Source organism: Antechinus flavipes, chromosome 2 (assembly GCF_016432865.1).
Source record: "Antechinus flavipes isolate AdamAnt ecotype Samford, QLD, Australia chromosome 2, AdamAnt_v2, whole genome shotgun sequence".
NCBI lineage: Eukaryota > Metazoa > Chordata > Mammalia > Dasyuromorphia > Dasyuridae > Antechinus > Antechinus flavipes.
Genome location: NC_067399.1, coordinates 77,461,102 through 77,482,796, shown reverse-complemented (window position 1 = coordinate 77,482,796; position 21,695 = coordinate 77,461,102). Strand labels below are relative to the sequence as shown.

At 34.1% G+C, this 21,695-nt stretch overlaps 1 protein-coding gene across 1 annotated transcript in view; it reads right to left on the bottom strand.

The window, feature by feature from the left end:
• The window catches only part of WWOX (WW domain containing oxidoreductase), a 1,223,908-nt gene that overhangs the window by 817,491 nt on the left and 384,722 nt on the right, over window positions 1-21,695 (bottom strand). The window contains exon 6 of the mRNA XM_051975106.1: window positions 12,243-12,331. Coding sequence (XP_051831066.1) covers window positions 12,243-12,331 — 89 coding nt within the window. The remainder of the gene's footprint in view (window positions 1-12,242; window positions 12,332-21,695) is intronic.

Below are 21,695 nucleotides of genomic sequence, written 5' to 3'. Positions count from 1 at the left end.
TTGTTCTTTAAATGTTTGGTAGAATTCACATGTAAATCCATCTGGTCCTGGGAATTTTTTCTTAGGGAGTTGGTTAATAGCGTGTTCTATTTCTTTTTCTGAGATGGGATTGTTTAGGATATTTACTTCTTCCTCTGTTAGTTTGGGCAAGCTATATTTTTGTAGGTATTCTCCTATTTCATTTAAGTTCTAATTTATTGGCATAAAGTTGGGCAAAGTAACTCCTAATTATTGCTCTAATGTCCTCTTCATTAGTGGCGAGTTCCCCCTTTTCGTTTTTAAGACTAATAATTTGATTTTCCTCTTTCCTTTTTTAATCAGATTTACTAAGGGTTTGTCTATTTTGTTTGTTTTTTTCATAGAACCAACTCTTAGTTTTATTAATTAATTCAATAGTTTTTTTACTTTCAATTTTATTGATCTCTCCTTTTATTTTTAGAATTTCAAGTTTAGTGTTTGACTGGGGGTTTTTAATTTGTTCCTTTTCTAGCATTTTTAGTTGTAAGCCCAATTCATTGACCTTCTCTTTCTATATTTTATGCAAATAGGCCTCTAGAGATATGAAATTTCCCCTTATTACCACTTTGGCTGCATCCTATACATTTTGGTATGATGTCTCATTATCGTTTTCTGGGGTGAAGTTATTAATTATGTCTATGATTTGCTGTTTCACCCAATCATTCTTTAGTATGAGATTATTTAGTTTCCAATTATTTTTTGGTCTACTTTCCCCTGGCTTTTTGTTGAATGTAATTTTCATTGCATCGTGGTCTGAAAAGGATGCATTTACTATTTCTGCCTTAATGCATTTGAGTCTGAGGTTTTTATGTCCTTATATATGGTCAATTTTTGTATAGGTTCCATGAACTAAAAGAAAGTATACTCCTTTCTGTCTCCATTACATTTTCTCCAGAGATCTATCATATCTAATTTTTCTAGTATTCTATTTACCTCTTTGACTTCTTTCTTATTTATTTTGTGGTTTGATTTATCTAATTCTGAGAGTGCAAGGTTGAGATCTCCCACTATTATAGTTTTGCTGTCTATTTCTTCTTGCAGCTCTCTTAATTTCTCTTTTAAGAATTTAGATGCTACACCACTTGGTGCATATATGTTTAATATTGATATTGCTTCATTATCTATGCTACCCTTTAGCAAGATATAGTGCCCTTCCTTATCTCTTTTAACAAGATCAATTTTTGCTTTAGCTTGATCTGAGATCAGGATGGCTACCCCTGCTTTTTTGACTTCACCTGAAGCATAAGAGATTTTGCTCCAACCTTTTACCTTTACTCTGCATGTATCTCCCTGCTTCAGGTGTGTTTCCTATAAACAACAAATTGTAGGACTCTGGCTTTTAATCCATTCTGCTAACCGCTTCCTCTTTATGGGGGAGTTTACCCCGTTCACATTTATGGTTAAAATTACCTATTCTATATTACTTGCCATCTTGTTAACCCCTGTTTATGCTTTTCTCCCTTCTTTCCTCCTTACCCCTCTTCCCAGTATTAAGCTTGTGAGCACCCCTTGCTTCTCACAGCCCTCCCTTTTTAGTATCCCTCCCCCTGCCTTAGAGTTCCTCCCCCTAGACCCTTCAGCCCAGGGGGAACCTACTAACAATGTCTGGTTCGGCTCCTCATCTCCCCTAAGGGCTCTTGGCCTTCCTGAGAACTCAGGGGGCAGTGACAACCTGTGTTGTGATTGAAGCAGAGTGATATCAGGTGGCAAACTACTTACAATAGCAAGTTGTGTATGTGGTCACATGTGCACAGTGTTGTTTTTGTTACATTACAAAAAGGGGAAAGTCCTTGAAATAAACAGACTCCATTTTCTACCATTCTCATGTCTGCCTCATCATTTCTCCATTAGGAAGGTATATTTTAATCACCCCAGTGTGGGGGCTCTAAAAAGCAATGGTACATTTTGTCACCCCAACTTGGGGGTTCTAGAAAGCAGGATGCAGCATAGAGGTACCTATTCATATTTTCCTGTGAGTTTCATTTAAGAAGCTATGTGAACATACACAAAATCCCACATGGACATTCTCTGCAGTGCACAAAAATGTTGCTAGAGCTATGGTTTCTAATATGAAATGGAAAATGTGTGATGTTCTTTCATATTACTGAGATAATCAAACACGTTTTCATTTAACCATAGGTCCTAATGATTTCTTTCTTTCTTTTTTTTTTCTTTCTTCCTTTTTTTTTCTGCTAAGACAATTGGGATTAAATGACTTGCTCAGGATCACATAGATAGGAAATATTAAGTGTCAGAAGGCAGATTTGAACTCAGGTCCTCCTGATTTCAGAGCTGGTAGAATATCCACAGTTGCCCAGTAATACTGATTTCTTAAAAGAAATTAGCAGATTGAGAAGACAAAAATAGACAATTAATGGGCAAAACTCTAATGAATATATGTAACAATTTTATTTTCTAAGTGAAAACACAATTGAAAGAATAAAATATTACCTATCAATAACTTCATTAAATGTAAACATATTGTAACGATAATTTACTTTAGATACATGATCTAATACAAAATAATCAATACCTGCTTATCTTGAGTGTCTCTTTTTCATGCCCTCCCAAAAAATCTTCTACTGGGGGAAAGGAGAGATTGATCCAACATTCTGAAACCTTTCTTCACGTTCTTTTGATATTTTGGGAATACAATTGGAGCATAAATGTGTCCATCAGTGAATACTCTTTTTTTCTTTTACTATGAGATTATCATATCATTTTTTTTCTGTTACTAACCTGATGTTAGTATACCTATTATACTTTATACCATTCCATCCTTTATACCATTCCGTCTTACATAATTTTTCATTTATAATTGCCCTTTAAGTGATCTTCAATTGGAATTTGTAAGAGAGAGTGATTTTCTATAAATTTATAACCACATTGCAATGTTGGGAGAATATTTGTTTTAGACAAGTCTGCTTCAGTTATGTGGTTAGGGTGAGAAACATTAAAAGAAAATTATTGATTTTTTAAAAATTCATGTCACTATGAAAACAATTTTATAAGATCTTATATTTTCGTGAATAAGATAGCTTCCCTTTTTCTTTGGGTGATATGATTTGGCTGGATCAAGCTTTTTGCAAAATGACTTTCTCATCTAACTAAATTTCAACTTTATGAAGAATTATATGTAAAGTTGAATTTTTAAATCTAAAAAAATAATAAAATGCATTTGGTAATGCATAAGATGGAGAATGTCAAGGAGAAAAAATAACTTTTTTAGTTCAAAGATCCCATGTTATATTGTCTCTATAGTAGCTTCAAAATTGAGATAAAGAGGATTCAGAAATGGCACAGTGCACAATAAAACTGAATACACAATTTACTTAGAACAGAACTCTCCATTTAAAAAGAACTATAAAAAATTGAAAAGATGTTTGACAGAAATTAGGTTTAGCCCAGTTTCTTTCTCACACCATATAATGTAATAAGTTCAAACTATATACTAAGCTCAAGTATATAAGTTAACATCATAAAGAAACAGAAGAGAATTCTATCAGGTACAGTTTGATATATATACATATATACATATATGTGTGAGTGTGTGATATATGTGTGTGATATATGTACACATGATGTACATGATATATAAATATACATATCTGTATTTAAGAGGAAAATTCTTAAATACACAAAGAATAAAGATGATCATAAAATATAAAATATAGTTTCAACTAGTACTAGAAGTAAAGTGATTTCCACCACCTGGGGAAGAATGAAAAGAATGTTCCAATTCACTAATATTAAGAGAAACACTTCTCAAAACAAAATTGTGCTAACAAAGAACTAGAGGGAAAAAAAGCTCATCAATTTGGGAATAGCTAATAGTGTTACATGAATATGATGAAATATTACTATGCAATAGGAAATGAAGAATGTGAAAAAATTCAAAGAACCATAGGAAAACTTATAATGAACAGATGCAGAATAAATTAAGCAGAAATGGGAAAGCAACATATACGACTGCCACAATATAAATGGAAAGAACAAAACAATAAATATTTAAATGGAATGCTAGGTAATAATGATGACCAAAATTGTCTCTTTCTCTCCCAAAGATATGAGAAAATGCATCTCCTTCCTCTTATTATGGGATTTGAAGGAATGTGGTTATTGAATACTATAGACAATGTCAAACTCATTTATGTAATTGTTAATTTTCCTGAAAATCTTGTTTGGTTTTCATATCCATTCACAAGCAGGCTTCTTTCTAATATTCTTGCATTTTACTTGTCTTCACATGCTCAGTCTTCACATGCTACAGTCTAACAACACTGATGATCTTGCTATTTCTTGCACCAGACTCTCCATCACCTGATTCTATGGCCGTCTTCCTTGTTTGAAATGTTCTTCCTCCTCCTCTCTGAATCCTGGCTACCTTAAAGAATTGAGTAAATTCCACTTTCGGAATTTACTCAGCTATTCCTCAAATTCCATACTGGGGCCTTTCCTCAGAAATTACCTTCCCTTTACCACAAACATATATATCCAAATTGTTTTTACATTATTGAGAGAGTAGAGAAAGAGGAAGGAAGAGAGACAGAGAGGAAGTGTATTAAGAAAAGCACCACTGAGAAGATGACATATTAAAGCAAGAGAATGATTCTGAAAGAAAGACATTAAAAGGTTATCATTGTTAGTTATTGAGAATGGTCTGTGACAATTCATGAGTACTGGGCATTGTAGAATAAGATCAAGGAATCATTATTATTGAATACCTTGTTGTGCTTACTAAATAAACCTTACAGTCCAGTAAAATCAAAGCATGTTTGGTATAATATGTAATAGATCTTGAATAGATTTTTAAGTATAATATTATTTAAAAAGAAAAGACAAAAAATATAGAAAACATTTTCTTTAAAATGTTATTTTAAATATAGCTTATAAGAATTTTATAATTTTTAGAACTGAACTGTTTAATACTTTAAAAAAAATTGTACTGGATAGGTGAAAATAAAAAACAAATGAAAAAGATTTCCCATAAGACACATTTTTAAGAGCAAATGATTTGGATTAAGAAATTCTCCGAAAACTTGAATAAATCCTTTCGCATCACGAGGATTTAGGAGATCCCTTCTCTGTCAAAAAAGGGGACAGAGAAGATGATACCTAATATCCTTTCCAGCTTTTAGACTTCTTTTCATGTTACCTGATATTAACAATAAGTTTCATGTGAATTTAGTTTAGCTCAGATGATGAAACAATGTACTTTTAGCAGACCTGAAAAGCCCAGATGCTAAGTGAAAACAAAGCAACATTCTTTCCTGTTCTACACATCATTGTCAATAAACATTTGGAATCAAAATCTCAAGATAGTGTTTCTTAGTTATATGAAGCATAGCATGATATAGCTTGGTTTTCTAAAGCTACATTTATATTAATTTATGATGCTGAGAACCTTATTGAAATGAGTATTTTCTAGCCAAATATGTAGATATGATTAGGAAGATGGATGCTGCAAAGAACAGGTACTATTGTTTTCTAAAAATTCCAAGGCTAAGTTGAAGTGACTCTAAAGAGCTATTCTGCCTCCAATGACCTGTGCAGTACTCCAGGAGACTCAGGGTCTGGTTCCTGGCCAAGTCTGAAGATTAAAAAAAAATATGCTAAATCAGTTTGGTGGAGCCAGTCCCACAATTTTACCACAGCCTTGGAGCTTCAATGTAGTTTTACCAAGGATAGTCCAAACCAATGCCAACAACTATAGAGAGAATTTTCTGAATTTAAAATGAGTCTTAGCACTGATATGATTTAACTATCACCATCTAAGCAGGAAGAAAGTAGAATGAAGAAGCTAAAATATCTCTCACACCTGCCCTTCCTCTCTATTTTCCACTGTTATCCTGGTTTAGAAACTTATCACCCCTCACTGAGACAATTATAAGAGCCTTTCAATTGGACACCTTACTTTCAGGCTTTTTCACTTGTTGAATCCTCTATCTCAGAGTTTTCAAAATAATCTACCTAATACAGAGTCTGTGCAAATTTGGTAGAATGAAGTCTTTTTTTTTTTTTCTTTTGGGGTGAGGGAAGGAGAAAGGGGCAATTTAAAGAGATAAGCAGGTTTGTAGACAGCAGAGAAGCACTCGTTATCTGGTAAGGGTGGGGTTGATAATGAGGGAAACCTGCAGGAAAAGACAGGAATGGATGTATCATGAGCACATTTAGAGAGTTTTGCCTTGGCAAGAATGAGTATACTTCTTCATATAAGTTAGGAGTAAAAGAGGAAATAGTCAAGAGTTGGGAAGGGTTGAGAGAGATATCTAATGGAGGTGAGTCAACTAAGACAAGAAGAGAAAGCTCTTATGAAAAGACCTCCATGTTTTCAGTGAAGTATAAGATAAAGTCCTTAACTGAAAGAGTGAAGGAAGGGGGCTACCTGTCATTTCATGACATGACATGATGATGAAAGAAATTAGATAGTTTAGAATAGGCATTATGGTGAGTTATTATTCTCCTTCATTCATCTAGCTCTTTTTTGCTCTACATCTCATTTTCCCAGACATAGTTATGGGTCATAAGAGATATTTCTTGTTGCTTTACTTTGATGGGTTTTTTTCCTCTTTTTTTGAAAATATTGAAAGTAAATGAAGTGATATATTTATTAAAAGGGAAAGCAGACATATGTTATGTAATTGGGCCACCTTCCAAGTCTTAAAGGGGTCAATAGTTTATTGCCAAAATATGGCAGGTAAATCATTTAATTCAACTATTACAAATTAATTTAATCCAGTTCAATAAGCATCATTTTCCTAAAGAAATGCTCATTCACACTACTCATTTCAATATAAGATTTTAACTACAGCAATTTATTTTTCTGACTTTTTAAAATTCAGACACAGAAAAGAATTTCTTTCAGGGAGAAAAAAGAAATCTGTAGTACTCATTCTCCTGCACGTACATATTTTTCTTGAGGAAGTAATTTTACTTAACATGCCTTAGAGAAATATTGTGATAAAGAATATGCATAAGAATTTGATTTTCTTTTGAAATTTTGCCTCATAGATCTGGTATAAATATGTAGATAATTTCTTCATATTTATGTTTTAAATTCTTTTTAAAACAGATTTTAATTAATATCTTTTGTTTTTATTGTATTGTCTAGAAACTCTCCTTTATCCTTTTTCCTTCCTCTCCCAGAAAGCCATCCTATATGACAAAGATGTTTTAAAGAAAGAGAGGAAGAAAAAACTTCTGCAAAATAAGTACAATGAAAAAAATCTGAAATTATATCAGCATTGCAAAAATTATTTCTAGAAGTAATTGCTATCAAAGCATTTATAACTATTTTCTTCCCATATTCCAGGCTTATATACATGTTTATATATTTAGAAAATACTTGTGTATAAATTTTACACAGGGACATAATACCAATTTAGAGTCAATCTACTCCATGATATTAAAACTTTTTAAAAATTTGATTTTTAGAATCAAATCTTGTTAAATTTTAGAGGCAAGATAATACAGTAAACAGTATATTAAAATTGAAGTTAAGGGTCCGAAGAACAATTCTTATTTAGACCATTATAAGCCTAGAAGACATGGATTTGTACTCTTTGGAACTCAATTTCTTAATATGTAAAATAACCAGTACAAAACTGTTTTAATGGTTACCACTTTTGTACTGAAGGTTTGAGATTTGGTACTAATGAGCACAAAGCAACTAGAGATAGCAGTAGGTAGAGGATGAGATCCAGAGTCAGGAAGACCTGACTTCAAACATGTCCTCTGAGATTTACTAGTTGGATGACTCTGCTCAAGTCACTTAATTCTGATTGTTTTATTTTTCTCTTCTGTAAAATGAGCTGGAGAGGAAAACAGCAAATTATTCCAATTTGCCAAGAAAAACCCAAATAGGGTCATTAGGAGGCATACATGACTAGAAAAATTTAACAATAACAAAAACATTACTAAGTCCCCTTCCTTCTCACTTTTATTTTGTTTTGTTTTGTTTTTTTAATATAAATTTCCTTAGAATTCCTGGCTTTCTGTTCCTCCACATGAATTTTATTATCATATTTTTTGCAGCTCAATAAATCAATTCTATGATAGGTCAATTGATATAATGCAAAATAAAAGTAAATCAATGTAGATAGCATTCATTTTTTAAAAAAAATATTGGTTCATATTGTATTAGAAATGCGAACTTTGGCAATAAGAGTTGAGAAAGAGATTAAAGTAATAAGAATAGGCAATGAGGAAACCAAATTATCACTCTTTGCTGATGATGGTATACTTAGAGAACCCCAGAGATTCTACTAAAAAGTTATTAGAAACAATTCAAACCTTTAGCAAAGTTGCAGGTTACAAAATAAACCCACATAAGTCATCAGCATTCTTATATATCACTAACAAAACCCAACAGTTAGAGTTACAAAGAGAAATTCCATTTAAAGTAACGACCGATTGTATAAAATATTTAGGAATCTATCTGCTAAGTGAAAATCAGAAACTTTGTGAGCAAAATTACAAAACACTTTCCACACAAATTAAGTCTGATCTAACCAACTGGAAAAATATTAAATGCTCTTGAATTGGGTGAGCAAATATAATAAAGATGACAATACTACCTAAACTAATCTATTTATTTAGTGCTATATCGATCAGACTCCCAAAAAACTATTTTGATGACCTAGAAAAAATAACAACAAAGTTCATATGGAAAAACAAAAGATCAAGAATTTCAAGGGAATTAATGAAAAAAAAATCAAATGGAGGTGGCCTAGCTGTACCAGATCTAAAATTATATTATAAAGCAGCAGTTACTAAAACCATCTGGTATTAGCTAAGAAATAAACTAGTTGATCAATAGAATAGGTTAGGTTCAAAGGACAAAACAGCGAATAACTTTAATAATACAGTGTTTGACAAACCCAAAGACCCCAGTTTTGGGGATAAGAACACATTATTTGACAAAAATTGCTGGGAAAATTGAAAATTAGTATGGCAGAAACTAGGCATTGACCCACACTTAACACCATACATCAAGATAAGGTCAAAATGCATTCATGACCTAGGCATAAAGAATGAGATTATAAATAAATTGGAAGAGCATAGGATAGTTTACCTCTCAGACCTGTGGAAGAGGAAGGAATTTATGACCAAAGAAGAACTAGAGATCACTATTGACCACAAAATAGAAAATTTTGATTATATCAAATTGAAAAGTTTTTGTACAAAGAAAACTAATGCAGACAAGATTAGAAGGGAAACAATAAACTGGGAAAACATTTTTACAGTCAAAGGTTCTGATAAAGGCCTCATTTCCAAAATATATAGAGAATTGACTCTAATTTATAAGAAATCAAACCATTCTCCAATTGATAAATGGTCAAAGGATATGAACAGACAATTCTCAGATGAAGAAATTGAAACTATTTATAGACATATGAAAAGATGCTCCAAATCATTATTAATCAGAGAAATGCAAATTAAGACAACTCTGAGATACTACTATACACCTGTCAGATTGGCTAGAGTGACAGGGAAAGATAATGCGGAATATTGGAGGGAATGTGGGAAAACAAGGACACTGATACATTGTTGGTGGAATTGTGAACACATCCAGCCATTCTGGAGAGCAATTTGGAACTATGCTCAAAAAGTTAGCAAACTGTGCATACCCTCTGATCCAGCAGTGTCTCTACTGGGCTTATACCCCAAAGAGATACTAAAGAAGGGAAAGGGACCTGTATGTGCCAAAATGTTTGTGGCAGCCCTGTTTGTGTGGCTAGAAGCTGGAAAATGAAAGGATATCCATCAATTGGAGAATGGTTGAGTAAATTGTGGTATATGAACATTATGGAATATTATTGTTCCATAAGAAATGACCAGCAGGATGAATACAGAGAGGACAGGCGAGACGTACATGAACTGATGCTGAGTGAAATGAGCAGAACCAGGAGATCATTATATACTTCAACAGCGATACTGTATGAGGATATATTCTGATGGAAGTGGATTTCTTTGACAAAGAGACCTAACTCCATTTCAATTGATAAATGATGGACAGAAGCAGTTACACCTAAAGAAAGGACACTGGGAAATGAATATAAACTGCTTGCATTTTTGTTTTTCTTCCCGGGTTATTTATACCTTCTAAATCCAATTCTCTCTGTGCAACAAGAGAACTGTTCAGTTCTGCACACATATATTGTATGTAGGATATACTGTAACCTATTTAACATGTAAAGGACTGCTTGCCATCTGGGGGAGGGGGTGGAGGGAGGGAGGGGAAAAATTGGAACAGAAGTGAGTGCAAGGGATAATGTTGTAAAAACTTACCCTAACATGGGTTCTGTCAATAAAAAGTTATTTATGTTTCATATGTTTAACAAATATTGGACTACTTGGTATTTGGAAAGGTAAGGTAAGGTCCAGTGCTCAAATAATTGCACCACAATATAAAATGTAAAATATATAAATCAACAGAGCAAAAATTATAAAGTTTTAAAAACCTAGACTCTCAGAAAAAGAATTTGAATAAATCATTTAAACTCCTTGGATCTTGATTTCCTTGTCTGTTAAGTTAAGGTGTTATACTAGATAGTCCTAACTTTTTTTTAGTAATTTGTTTCTATGAAAATTTGCATTTTTCTTTCTGATGTTTAGGATTATCATGACCAGTTCCTATAGCTTACTGAGTGCTGATTCCTCAATTAACTGGAAGGAAGAAAAGTTGCCTAGGTTTAAATTCTCTCTATGATGATTAAATTACTTTCTTTAGGACTTCAGGTTTCTTTACCCCCCTGGGAATTAGAAATGAGAAACTAAAAACTGTAAAAAGAAAGTAGTAAAATTATGTAGCTTTGAGATGCAATTCTAGATCCACTATGTTATAATCCTATAATCTTTCTAACTAAATAATCTACCTCTAAGACAATTCTTTCCAAATCCAAAAGGCCTCAGATTTCCTAGCTAAGATGGCTTCCTCCCAGAGGGCAGACCATTCAACTCTCACACTCCTACAACAAAACCTAAAACTAGCATTAAATCAAATAATGATTAATAAATTCAATAACAAACTACTTTCTGTGACTTTCTGCCACAGAACTGCACAAGAAATTTGCCAGCAACCTAGAGGCATTAGGAAATGAGTTTGAATACCAGCAAAGACAGCTGAAGACTAGATTCTCAAAGTGATGAGAGCAAAACTTTTATGTTAAGACACAGAAAAAGGGGGGGGGAAGGAGGGGGAATGAAAAAGACTCAGGAAAGTCAGAAATTCCCAGAGAGATGAGACAGTTATTTCTTATTGTTGTTGCTTGTTTGTTTTGCAAGATAATTAGAGTCACCCAGCTAGGAAAGTGTTATGTGTATGAGGCTAGATTTACACTCAGGGCCTCCTGACTCCAGGGCTGGTCCTCTATTCACTGAACCATCTAGTTGCTTCAAAGGTGATAAAGTTCTAGAGTGGGAACTGTGAAAGGCCTAAGGAACAGGGGTAATCTGTAGTGGTATGGTAATACTCAGAGGAGGTTATCCTAAATCCAAAGGCTCCAAGGTCCATAACACATAACACTGTCCAGAAAAGCCAGAGATGAGTCCAATGACACAATGTGCAGAGTCTCAAAGATCCAACAATGCTAAATCCCCAAAAGGTAGAAGTCTGCGTGGGAAATTGGGTAACTGAGGACAAGAGTAGGAGGGCCAATTACTCTAGCTAAAAGCATAAGAATAGGAAGAGTTTGTTCCTAGAAGAAAAAAGTCCCAGTTTAGGAATTACTGCTGGAGAAATGAGTAAATGAAAGATAATATTTTTGAGTCTAAAAATGTTAATATGTATTTAGAGATTCCCCCAAAAGGAGAAGAGATTAACAACTACAAGTAGAGATTCAAAGCATAAATTTTCAACACAGATCACATAAATACCTAAAAGAAATGATGCAATAGACTTTTTTTAATTCTAGCATTTGATTTATTTATTTAATATTTTCCCCCGATTACAATAGATATTTTTTTAAAAGAAGAAATAAAAACTGGAAAACAAAAAGAATTTGAGGGAGAAAAAGTTTAGAGAGGAAATAGTAAACCCTATGTAAGATACTACCTGAAAATTAGAAGAAATCAGACAAAAATTAATGACTCCATGAGACAGTTAAAAAAAATTAGAACAAAATGAAAAGATTAAAATAGTCATAAGCCCTTGATGACCAATGGATAACTGACATTAGAATGATAAGAAACACAGATCTATAATCCTTTTTTGACATACTCACTTGTTCTTAGACTTGAATACTTCAGCAAAGTTCTGCACACTTCGAAGAGAAGCAAGGTCTAGGGTCATGGCTTCTACCTTGGCTTTGTGCTGGAATAAAAAGAAAAATAAAAAATGATAAATATCAGCAAATTTAGTTCATAGGATCACATGACAATAAATGTGTTATGAAACATGTCTGAATTCCCTCGTTGAATATTAGAAGCCCAGAGTGAATATAAATCACAAAAATGAATGGAAGAGTATAGCATTTACTGCCAAATGCTATATTCAGGAACTACAGCTCTGTTAAACACATATGTCAGATGGTGTACAACTTCATTAAACACAATGAATTGACATAAGACAGTTTTTAGGCATTTCAGTTGTTTTCCATCATTCTAAGAACTAAAATATATGATGACAAAAACAGGCAATGTGAAAAGGTAAGTGAGTCTGACTTCTCCATGTATTTAACTGGATAGAGGGGTGAGGGCAGAAAAGGTGGAAACAGTCCCTATTTCTGTCACTTAGCACTATGTCACCACTATTTCATCTTCACCAAGGAAGGAAAATGCCTTAAGAGAGCCTGACCAGGTGCACAACACTCTAGATAGGATTTAGTCTGTCAACACAAACAGTTCTCAGTGAAAATGGAATTGATTCAGGTTTCTCACCCAGTCCATTTTGCAACCCAAAGAAAGAAGAGTTGGAGGGATTCTAGAGACACTTATTATCCTCAGGCCACTAATGAGATGTCCCCTATGTTTTCATCCACTAAATAACTAAGTCAAAGATTCATCTTTTTTTTTTCTTCTGAAGTTAACAAACATCTATAAACAAAAATATTTTATTATACATAAACGAAAAGGATATATATTAGAAATTAAAAACTTGTTATATACAATCTGATTTTTAAATAACTATTTATATATATGTATGTGCATTATATGTGTGTAAATACTATAGTAATGTAAAATAACAAGTGGCACAATATAAATAAGTGTTTAAATGATATAATAATATAATAACTAAGTGGCATAGTAGATAGAGAACTAAACCTTGAGGCAGGAAGATCTGAGTTCAAATCTTGCCTCAAAAACTTATTTTGCTGTTACTTAACCCTGTTTGCTTTAGTTTTCTCCTTTCTAAAACGAGGTATAGAAGGAAATAACAAACCCCTGCAGTTTGTTTGCCAAGAAAATCCCAAATGGGGTCTCAAAGAGTTAGACATGACCAAACAATAACAAGGATAATTTAACAAGATAGTAGTAAACCATAATATGCATAGCTTTTGGCATTTTTTCCTATGTGTTTATTGAAAGATGTTTTTGATACTCTTTTTTGCACATCTAACATTACTTACTAACATTCTCTCCAGTCTATTGGGGAGCAGTACTACTTCCCATCCAAATGGAAGACTTCTGTGGTTAAAAAAAAATTTAAAAAGACAGATACATACACATGCACATAATGTGTGTGTATGTTATACTCACAGTTCATACTGAACTTCCTGAAAACTGTCTGGAGAAAAAAAGAACATCAGAGTCCTACATTTTCAGAGTTGTGAATTGCCTTAAAGTTATGTATGTACCTTACCTGTGCTTCTCTCTCTCTCTCTGCCACTCCATATAAAGACAGAGAGATAGACAACAGATAGCTATATATACACATATATGGAATTCTATAATATATACGTATATATAGTGCACGCATATGTATGTATGTAAAAGCCAGGCTATTATAGCCAATTAGGCTGCACGCGTGCACACACACATACAGAATAACCTAATGATAGTGTACTCTTTATATGTGTATATGCATAGACAGTTTGATATATGTGTATGTTATATACATATATATGTGTGTGTGTATATGTATACATACACATACATACATGCATTTAACTTATATATACACACATCTAAGCAAAACAAAACACAACACTGAGCATGGATGAGAATCCATGTTTCACTCAGTACCTCTTTGTCCATAAGTTGTCTCTCAGGAAGTAAGGAAAAAAGTATGTTTTAGAATCAGTCTTCTGAAGTTACTCTGATTCTGAAGTCTTTCAAAGCACTATCAAGATACTCTTACTATATTTGGCCTCTGAGAAACCAAAGGACCTAATCTCACTAATCACCAAGGTTGATAGATTCTCAAAACGATCTTAATTGTACTGTCTTTGATTGCTCCCCCAAAAGTAACTGGTAACAGCCGCCTCCTGGCTCCAGATTGGTAGTGAATGCCGCTTGACCAGGATATGATTTCTCAGCAGTAATAACCTAAATCACAACAAAATAACTAAGCTGGCCTAGATTCAAGCTGTGGTATCATGAATTTAACAGGAGAACAGCCTTTGGGCCCAGATTTTACAAGGATCTACAAAGTGCTTAAGATGCAATCTTCCCCCCACCAAAAAAAAAAAAAAAAAAAAAAAAAAAAAAGGCAAGTAAAGACATTCTCTAAGTGATTCTGGTCTGATCACCACATGGTAAAGTAGAATCATTTCGATTTGCTTAGCCAGAGCTGGGGTCATTCAAAAGAAACTTGTTAAACAATATCTGGTCTGATCATGTTTGGTCTTTCTCTTTCCTGCCCAATGGCACTCCAGTCAGAGAAGTGACATGTTGATTGTCTGCTCCAACAGAGGCCAACATGTGACCTATGGATAGAAGCCCAAATTCTTTGTCATAGCATTTGTTCTTTCACTGTAAGAGGAAATTGAAGGTTACAGCCTTCAGAAAGGTCAGGAGAACTATAATAGTTGATGATGAACTTCATGAAAACCCTCTGGAAAAAGAAAGAAGATCAGAGTCCTCCATTTTCAGATTTGTGAATTGCCTTGGAGCTATGTATGTATCTCAAATGCACACCTCACTCACTATGATTACACTTCAAGTTCATGCTCATTGCTCCCCTCTCTTGGACTCTGGGTGTATTTATGGGAGAAGCTGCCCCTGTTGTTAGGGGAAAGGCTTCCTAACTGTTCTTGTTATGCCAATTAAGAGTAAATGCCTTTGTGAAAGAATTGAATCTTCAAGCTGATTGTTAAAGGGAAGCACAGTGGTTGCAGCTCATAAGCTAGTTTTTAGGAGGCAAGCTACCCAGAGTTACCCATAGAACCATGGCAGAGAGATAAGAGTAAACCTTGACGTAGGAAAGTAAGGTAGACATAATAGCTCCATGTGGTGTTTCATCTGGGATAAATATGGGTGCTTCACATTTGTGTGGACCTCTATATAAAAATGTGGGCTTTACAAGGCTTTGCCAACAAAGTCTAAGGCTCTGTCAGCTTCCACTCGATTTTGGGGGGAAAAGACTATGTCTAGTTTACAGAAGGCACTCTAAGAATGGAGAGGCTCATTACTAGGGGACAGACTACTTATGATAAACTATTTGCCCATAACAACCTATCAAACAAAGAAAACACATAATACCCCTTGAGGCTGCTTGGCCCCTTTCTGCTTCTCAGGGTCAGAAAGCTGGAAAAGAAATTGAGGGACTAGATAAGGAAGAAAAGATGCTAACAATCATTTACTATGTAAACAAAGTGGATACTTACCAACTGGGGACTAGCTAAACAAATGTGCATGAATGTAATGGAATATTACTGTGCTTTAAGAAATGACACATATGATGAATATACAGAAGATGAAAAATGTAAAAGAAAGACTCCAAAGTGAAATAAAAGGAGACAAGGATATGGTATTAACAAAGACTAAAATAATGTAAGTGGATTAATCAATAACCACAAACAATCAAAATGAATGTTGTAAAATTATAAACTTGGTGCCAAAGAAGATAGATTAGAAAATACTTCTCACTAATCCTTTGCAGAGCTGGTGGAAAGGGCAAAGTGAAGGAGTGGTCCATGGGTACAAAACATTGTATATATCATCAGAATTTTTAGCTGTATTGATTGATTTACTGATTTTTCCCTCTTTTCTTCTTTTTTTTTTTAAAAAACAAAAAGTCTTTGTTCTATGGGATGACCCTCTTGGGGGAGAGAGACGAAGTAGGATACCTGCATAAGACAGTACCTGAATAAGAACCCTCCCTATAGCATTTCTAACAAGAGCTAATATAATCTTTGCTTTAAGACTTCCAGGGATGGACAAAGAATTCATTATATTCTAATTTTGATAGTTTAATAATTTAGACTAAACAACAACACACATTTCTACCACGTGTGACTGGTTCTGTCACCTCAGGATAAGAAGTATGATCTTTTTTCCATGTGATAGACCTTAAAATACTTGAAGAGGGCAACCCACATCCCTTTAACTATTGTCTTCTCTAAGCCAAGCATCTTCAGTCCCTTCTACAGGCCTTTCTAATGGGATGAAATAGGGACTCTTAAAAATCTTGGTGGTTTGCTCCAGTATGGCTACCTAACTTACATTAGCCCTTCCTAAAATATGATGCTTAGAACTAACTACAATAGTCTAAATGTGGTCAATTCACAGGAGAATAAAGTGGAACTGCCACCTCTTTATTCATAAAAGCTACTTCTCTTAATGAGGCCCAATATTGCATTATCTTCTCAAGTGCTAGCTCACACTATTAACTCAGTGTGAGATTGCAGTCCACCAAAACACCCAAATATTTTTTCAGATGAATTACAATGTGTCATCAGTGCCTAATTTTGTACTTGTTAAGTTGATTTTCTTAAACCAAGTGTAATTAGACTCAATTTTGTAATATGTCAAGTTCTTTTTGAATACTCATTCTGTCATCTAATGTGTATCCCTCCCAGCTTTGTGTGATCTGTAAACCTATAAGACTTGACAAATGAATGGCATTGAGAAGGGAGAAAAAAGGAATGAGATAAAGATAAATCTAAAGCCCTAAACATGGAAGGCTGTGCAATTGATAATGGTAGAAATAGGTGAGGAGGAAGAGGATTTGAGGAAAAGATAATAAGCTCATTTTGGACATGCTGAATTTAAAATGCTGATGGGACAGTGAGATGGAAATATCCTGTGGGCATTTGAAGATGAAAGCTTGGAGTTCAAGAGATAGGTCAGTGACATACAAAGATATGCAAAGATAGAGGCAGAAATGATCTGAATAGAATTCATGGGAGTGAATGAGAATGACAAGGGAAAATATATACAGAGACAAGTGGACTGAGGACAGAGCTTACTTCTGAGTATCAAATGGAATAAGAGATAGAAGGCATTTATAATATTCCAAGATTCAGAAGTTGTTAAATCAGAGTAGAATGTGGCCAGAAGACAGGAGAAGAACTCTCTAGAGATGACCAGTAGCAGTGCCTCTAGGAATTCCCCAGGAAGGGAATGTGAATATTTCTACCAATTCCATCTCTCAGAAAGCCATAAAGGATTTAGAATTGAGGCCTGTGCCAGTTTCTTTATGTAAAGTAAAATAAGTCAGGCACTATATTTAAATATATGACTCTAGTACTTCTTTTGGGCTCCTGCTTTCAACTTCCATTAGAAAGTTGAGACTGTGATGACTATTTAGCTACTTTTCCCTTAGAGATTTTTAAAAGTAACCTCAATGGTCTGGACTTTCCATACTCCTGAGCAAACATTCAGCATATTCCCCATTGATTATAAGACAGACTTAATTAACTTTTAGTTAGGGATATTTATCAATGTAATATGAGGAAAGCAGTTGTTTAAAAACAGCAACTCCCAAGTCATTTTCCCACACTCTTTAAAAAATGTCCTCCACATATATAGAGAATTCCAGGGAAAGTGGATTCAAACTTAGAAAGCACACAGGATTAAGGGGATAATATGCAGATGCTGATTACATTGAAAACCTTTTTGTCTCCCTTTCTGGCATTTGAAATGAAGTTTACCTCTCTGATGTGCCAAAAGGATCAGGGACCTTTTATCATAATGAAATTGCCCAACAATACCCACGGTATTTTTGTTTTCTTTCATCTCTTGTCTAGAAGTACTATTTATTATCAATATCTCTAGTGAATTTGTGACTAAAAGGTGAGAAAGGAGAAAATGAAGAGAAAATTGAAATCTAGTAGATGTTGTTGGTGCTGTTTTTTTAGCCCTTCTTGAGGTGATGTTATGACATGCAAATGAATTGGACTAAAATGAGGAAGAACTTTGCAAGTCACCAGATTCACTTTCCCCTCCAGAGCCATCTGGGTCCAATGGCAAGAGATAGAACAAGATAACTGCAGCTTAACTTGGATATGCAGTAGGAGACATTGACCTTTTTAAGCTCAGGTCTTCATAACAGGTCTAAGTTTGACTACCTGTTATCCATATCTTAGATATATCAAAGTAGAACAGGAAAGAATTCATAGAGGACCTCTTATTTAAATTAAGGTACTGGAAAGCCAACAGTCCATTCCAGCCAACAGGGTTTTAGCATGATAATGGGAAGCAAATAGATGGACACAGAAAAAGGCAGGCCAACATAATGGAACATTTCACTCCATTTTGAGCATATTTCTCAAATAGATAACAACTAGGAGTCTAAAATGAAATTAAGGACTTCTGTAAATATTTATCTGTGTTTATATTTTACCATATTTACAGAAATACATAAGTTATAAGACAAGCATATTGCTTAAAGAGACAGTGTAAGTATAATGCTAATCTATATTCAGAAGTTATTGTTAATGGCATCCCACAAATTCCAATCTATCCCATAATTGCATTACTCTAATATCTCTTATTCTTCCTCTTTACATATTTTCAGTCCTACATCATTCCTCCTTTTATTCTCTGAAATCTTAAACAGGAGTTGTCACTTTTAAAATAGCAAGAGACACTGGCCCTGAACTCAGATTATAGGCATGGCATTATTCACTAAACAACAATACAGCCTAACTCAAGTGGTTTAATAATTTAACAATATATTATGTAGGACTTCATAACAATAATTTCACCAATACTACTTAAATAACATTAATGGTAAAAGTAGATGTGGAAAGCATTACAATTTATGTCAATTGTTGCATAAACAACTATAACCACCATTATATGTGAGACTAATTGGAACTACTGCAAATTTTAGCTGAGGCTGGAGATCAAATGGATGAGCTGAAAAACATTTCCCTATGGAGACATCCCAACAAGGGATCTTTAGTTTCTAGAACTGGATTTTTTAGGCACATATCCTTTCTCTAAAATAAAAATCTGGATTAGCCACATACTCCAAAGAAGCTCCAACTTTTCAGTAAATAAAATTGTTCTGGAAACGTTTCACCAATAACTAAAAGGAGTACAATTCTGATTTTATATCTCAAAGCTAGCAGGGATCATAAAGGTCATCTAATCCCTACATGAAATAGGAATCCTCTCTTTAATGATCATTAGTAACTATACCCCTACAGCTCCTCTCCAAAAAACAAAGCAAAAAAAAAAAAAAAAAAAGTATTAAGAATGTGAGGATTACACTCAAATAACAGCAACATGGAATACTGGAAGGGACTAAATTTGCAAGTAAAAGATTTCCACTGGATGTCTGACTCTGTCCTTACAATACTTTCAGGTTCCTGGTCAGTAAAATTAAAATAACAATATTTTCACTGACTACTATCTAGAACTTTGTAAAAATGAAAAGTATTAATATGCATGACATGCAAATGAATTGGACTAAAATGAGGAAGAACTTTGCAAGTCACCAGATTCACTTTCCCCTCCAGAGCCATCTGGGTCCAATGGCAAGAGATAGAACAAGATAACTGCAGCTTAACTTGGATATGCAGTAGGAGACATTGGCCTTTTTAAGCTAAGGTCTTCATAACAGGTCTAAGTTTGACTACCTGTTATCCATATCTTAAATATATCTAAGTAGAACAGGAAAGAATTCATAGAGGACCTCTTATTTAAATTAAAGTACTGGAAAGTCAACAATCCATTCCATATACAACAATCCATATACAAAATTTAAAATGCTACATAAATATCATCTAATCATTCTATCATTAGCAATGTTGAAAATGATGGTGCACAGTCTTATGACCTCACCTTCTTTCAGTCTCAGTATTGCTATCTGTACAATGAATACAACTCTCTGCAAAAATTTTCTATAATTCTATGAAAACATTTTACCTCATGTGGTAAGAAATGCACTTAGAAAATAACATTATCGGAGATCTTCCAGGGTAGAGCCAAGACAACACACATTTCTCTCTGACCTTCCCTACAACTCTCATAGTAATTATGAAATCTAGCCTCTGAATTAGCTCTGGACTGTCAGAACCCATGAATACTGGGAGTGCAACCAATTATCAGCAGAAGATAATTTTGAAGATTGACAGAAAAGGTCTGTTTCAATTGGAAACAGGAGGGAGGCAGCCAGAGCAAGCAAATGAGTACAAATGCCAGCGCAGACAGTGCAGATTCACAGGGCAGTGCAGTCACAGTGTGGCAGTGCAGACTCTACAATGCAGAAAATTTACAGGAGGAAACAGACCAGAAACAGGAGAGAGGTAGCCTAACACAAACACCTGACCACAAACAGCAGTGCAAACAGCACAGAGTCCTGGGACAGTGCAAACTCCTTATGGCAGAAAATCTATGGGGAGGAATCTATAGCAGTATTGGCCACTCTGCCCTGGTTGCAAGCCAGTAGATCCACAGAGAAGTTATAATAAATCTAACACAAACATAAAAGGTAAAGAGTGAACCCCAAAGCACCAGGGTCTCACAGGACCTGGCCATACCTACCCAGCACCAGGAGTGAATCAGCACTGACTCAACCTTGGAAAACCACCCTGCCTTAAAGGTAGACCTTAACTTTAAAAAAAAAAAAAAGGAGTAAAAAAGTAAAGAGGACTCTGAGAATAGAGAGCTTTTTATGGTGAAAGAGAAGAACAGATTTCAAATCCTGAGGATACCAAAGGCAGATTGTCTCCAAATGAAACCCCAAAAGGTGATATAACCTGATCTCCATCATACAAGGCTCTCCTAGAAGAAATTAAAAGGATCTTAAAAGAGACCTAGAAGAAAAATGAGGAAAGGAAATGAAAAAATTTGTAAGAGGGTTTGGAAAAGGCAACACACAAACTATCTGAAGAAAATTCACCACAAAATAGACTTAGTGAAATGGAAAAAGCATATAATTCATTAAAAGATAGATTTGATAAAATGGGAAAAGAAAGTAATTCCCTGTTGTGAAACAGAAAAAGAAAATAACTCTTTAAAAAACAGAATTTGTGAAATGGAAAAAATTCTATAGAACAAAACAAGTCATTTAAAAATTCAATTGGACAAATACAAAAAGAAGTTTAAAAAAAGTCAATGAAGAAAATCACCAAAACTCAGAATTGAACAAATGGAAAACTATAACTCAATGAGACAACAAAAATCAGACATGTAAAACTAAAACAATGAAATTATAGAAAAAATGTAAAATACCTAATTGGGAAAACAACTGACTTGGAAAATAGATCTAGGAAAGACAATCTAAGGATTATTGGACTCTCTGAAATACATGATGAAAAAAAAAGAGCCCTAGACACTATCTT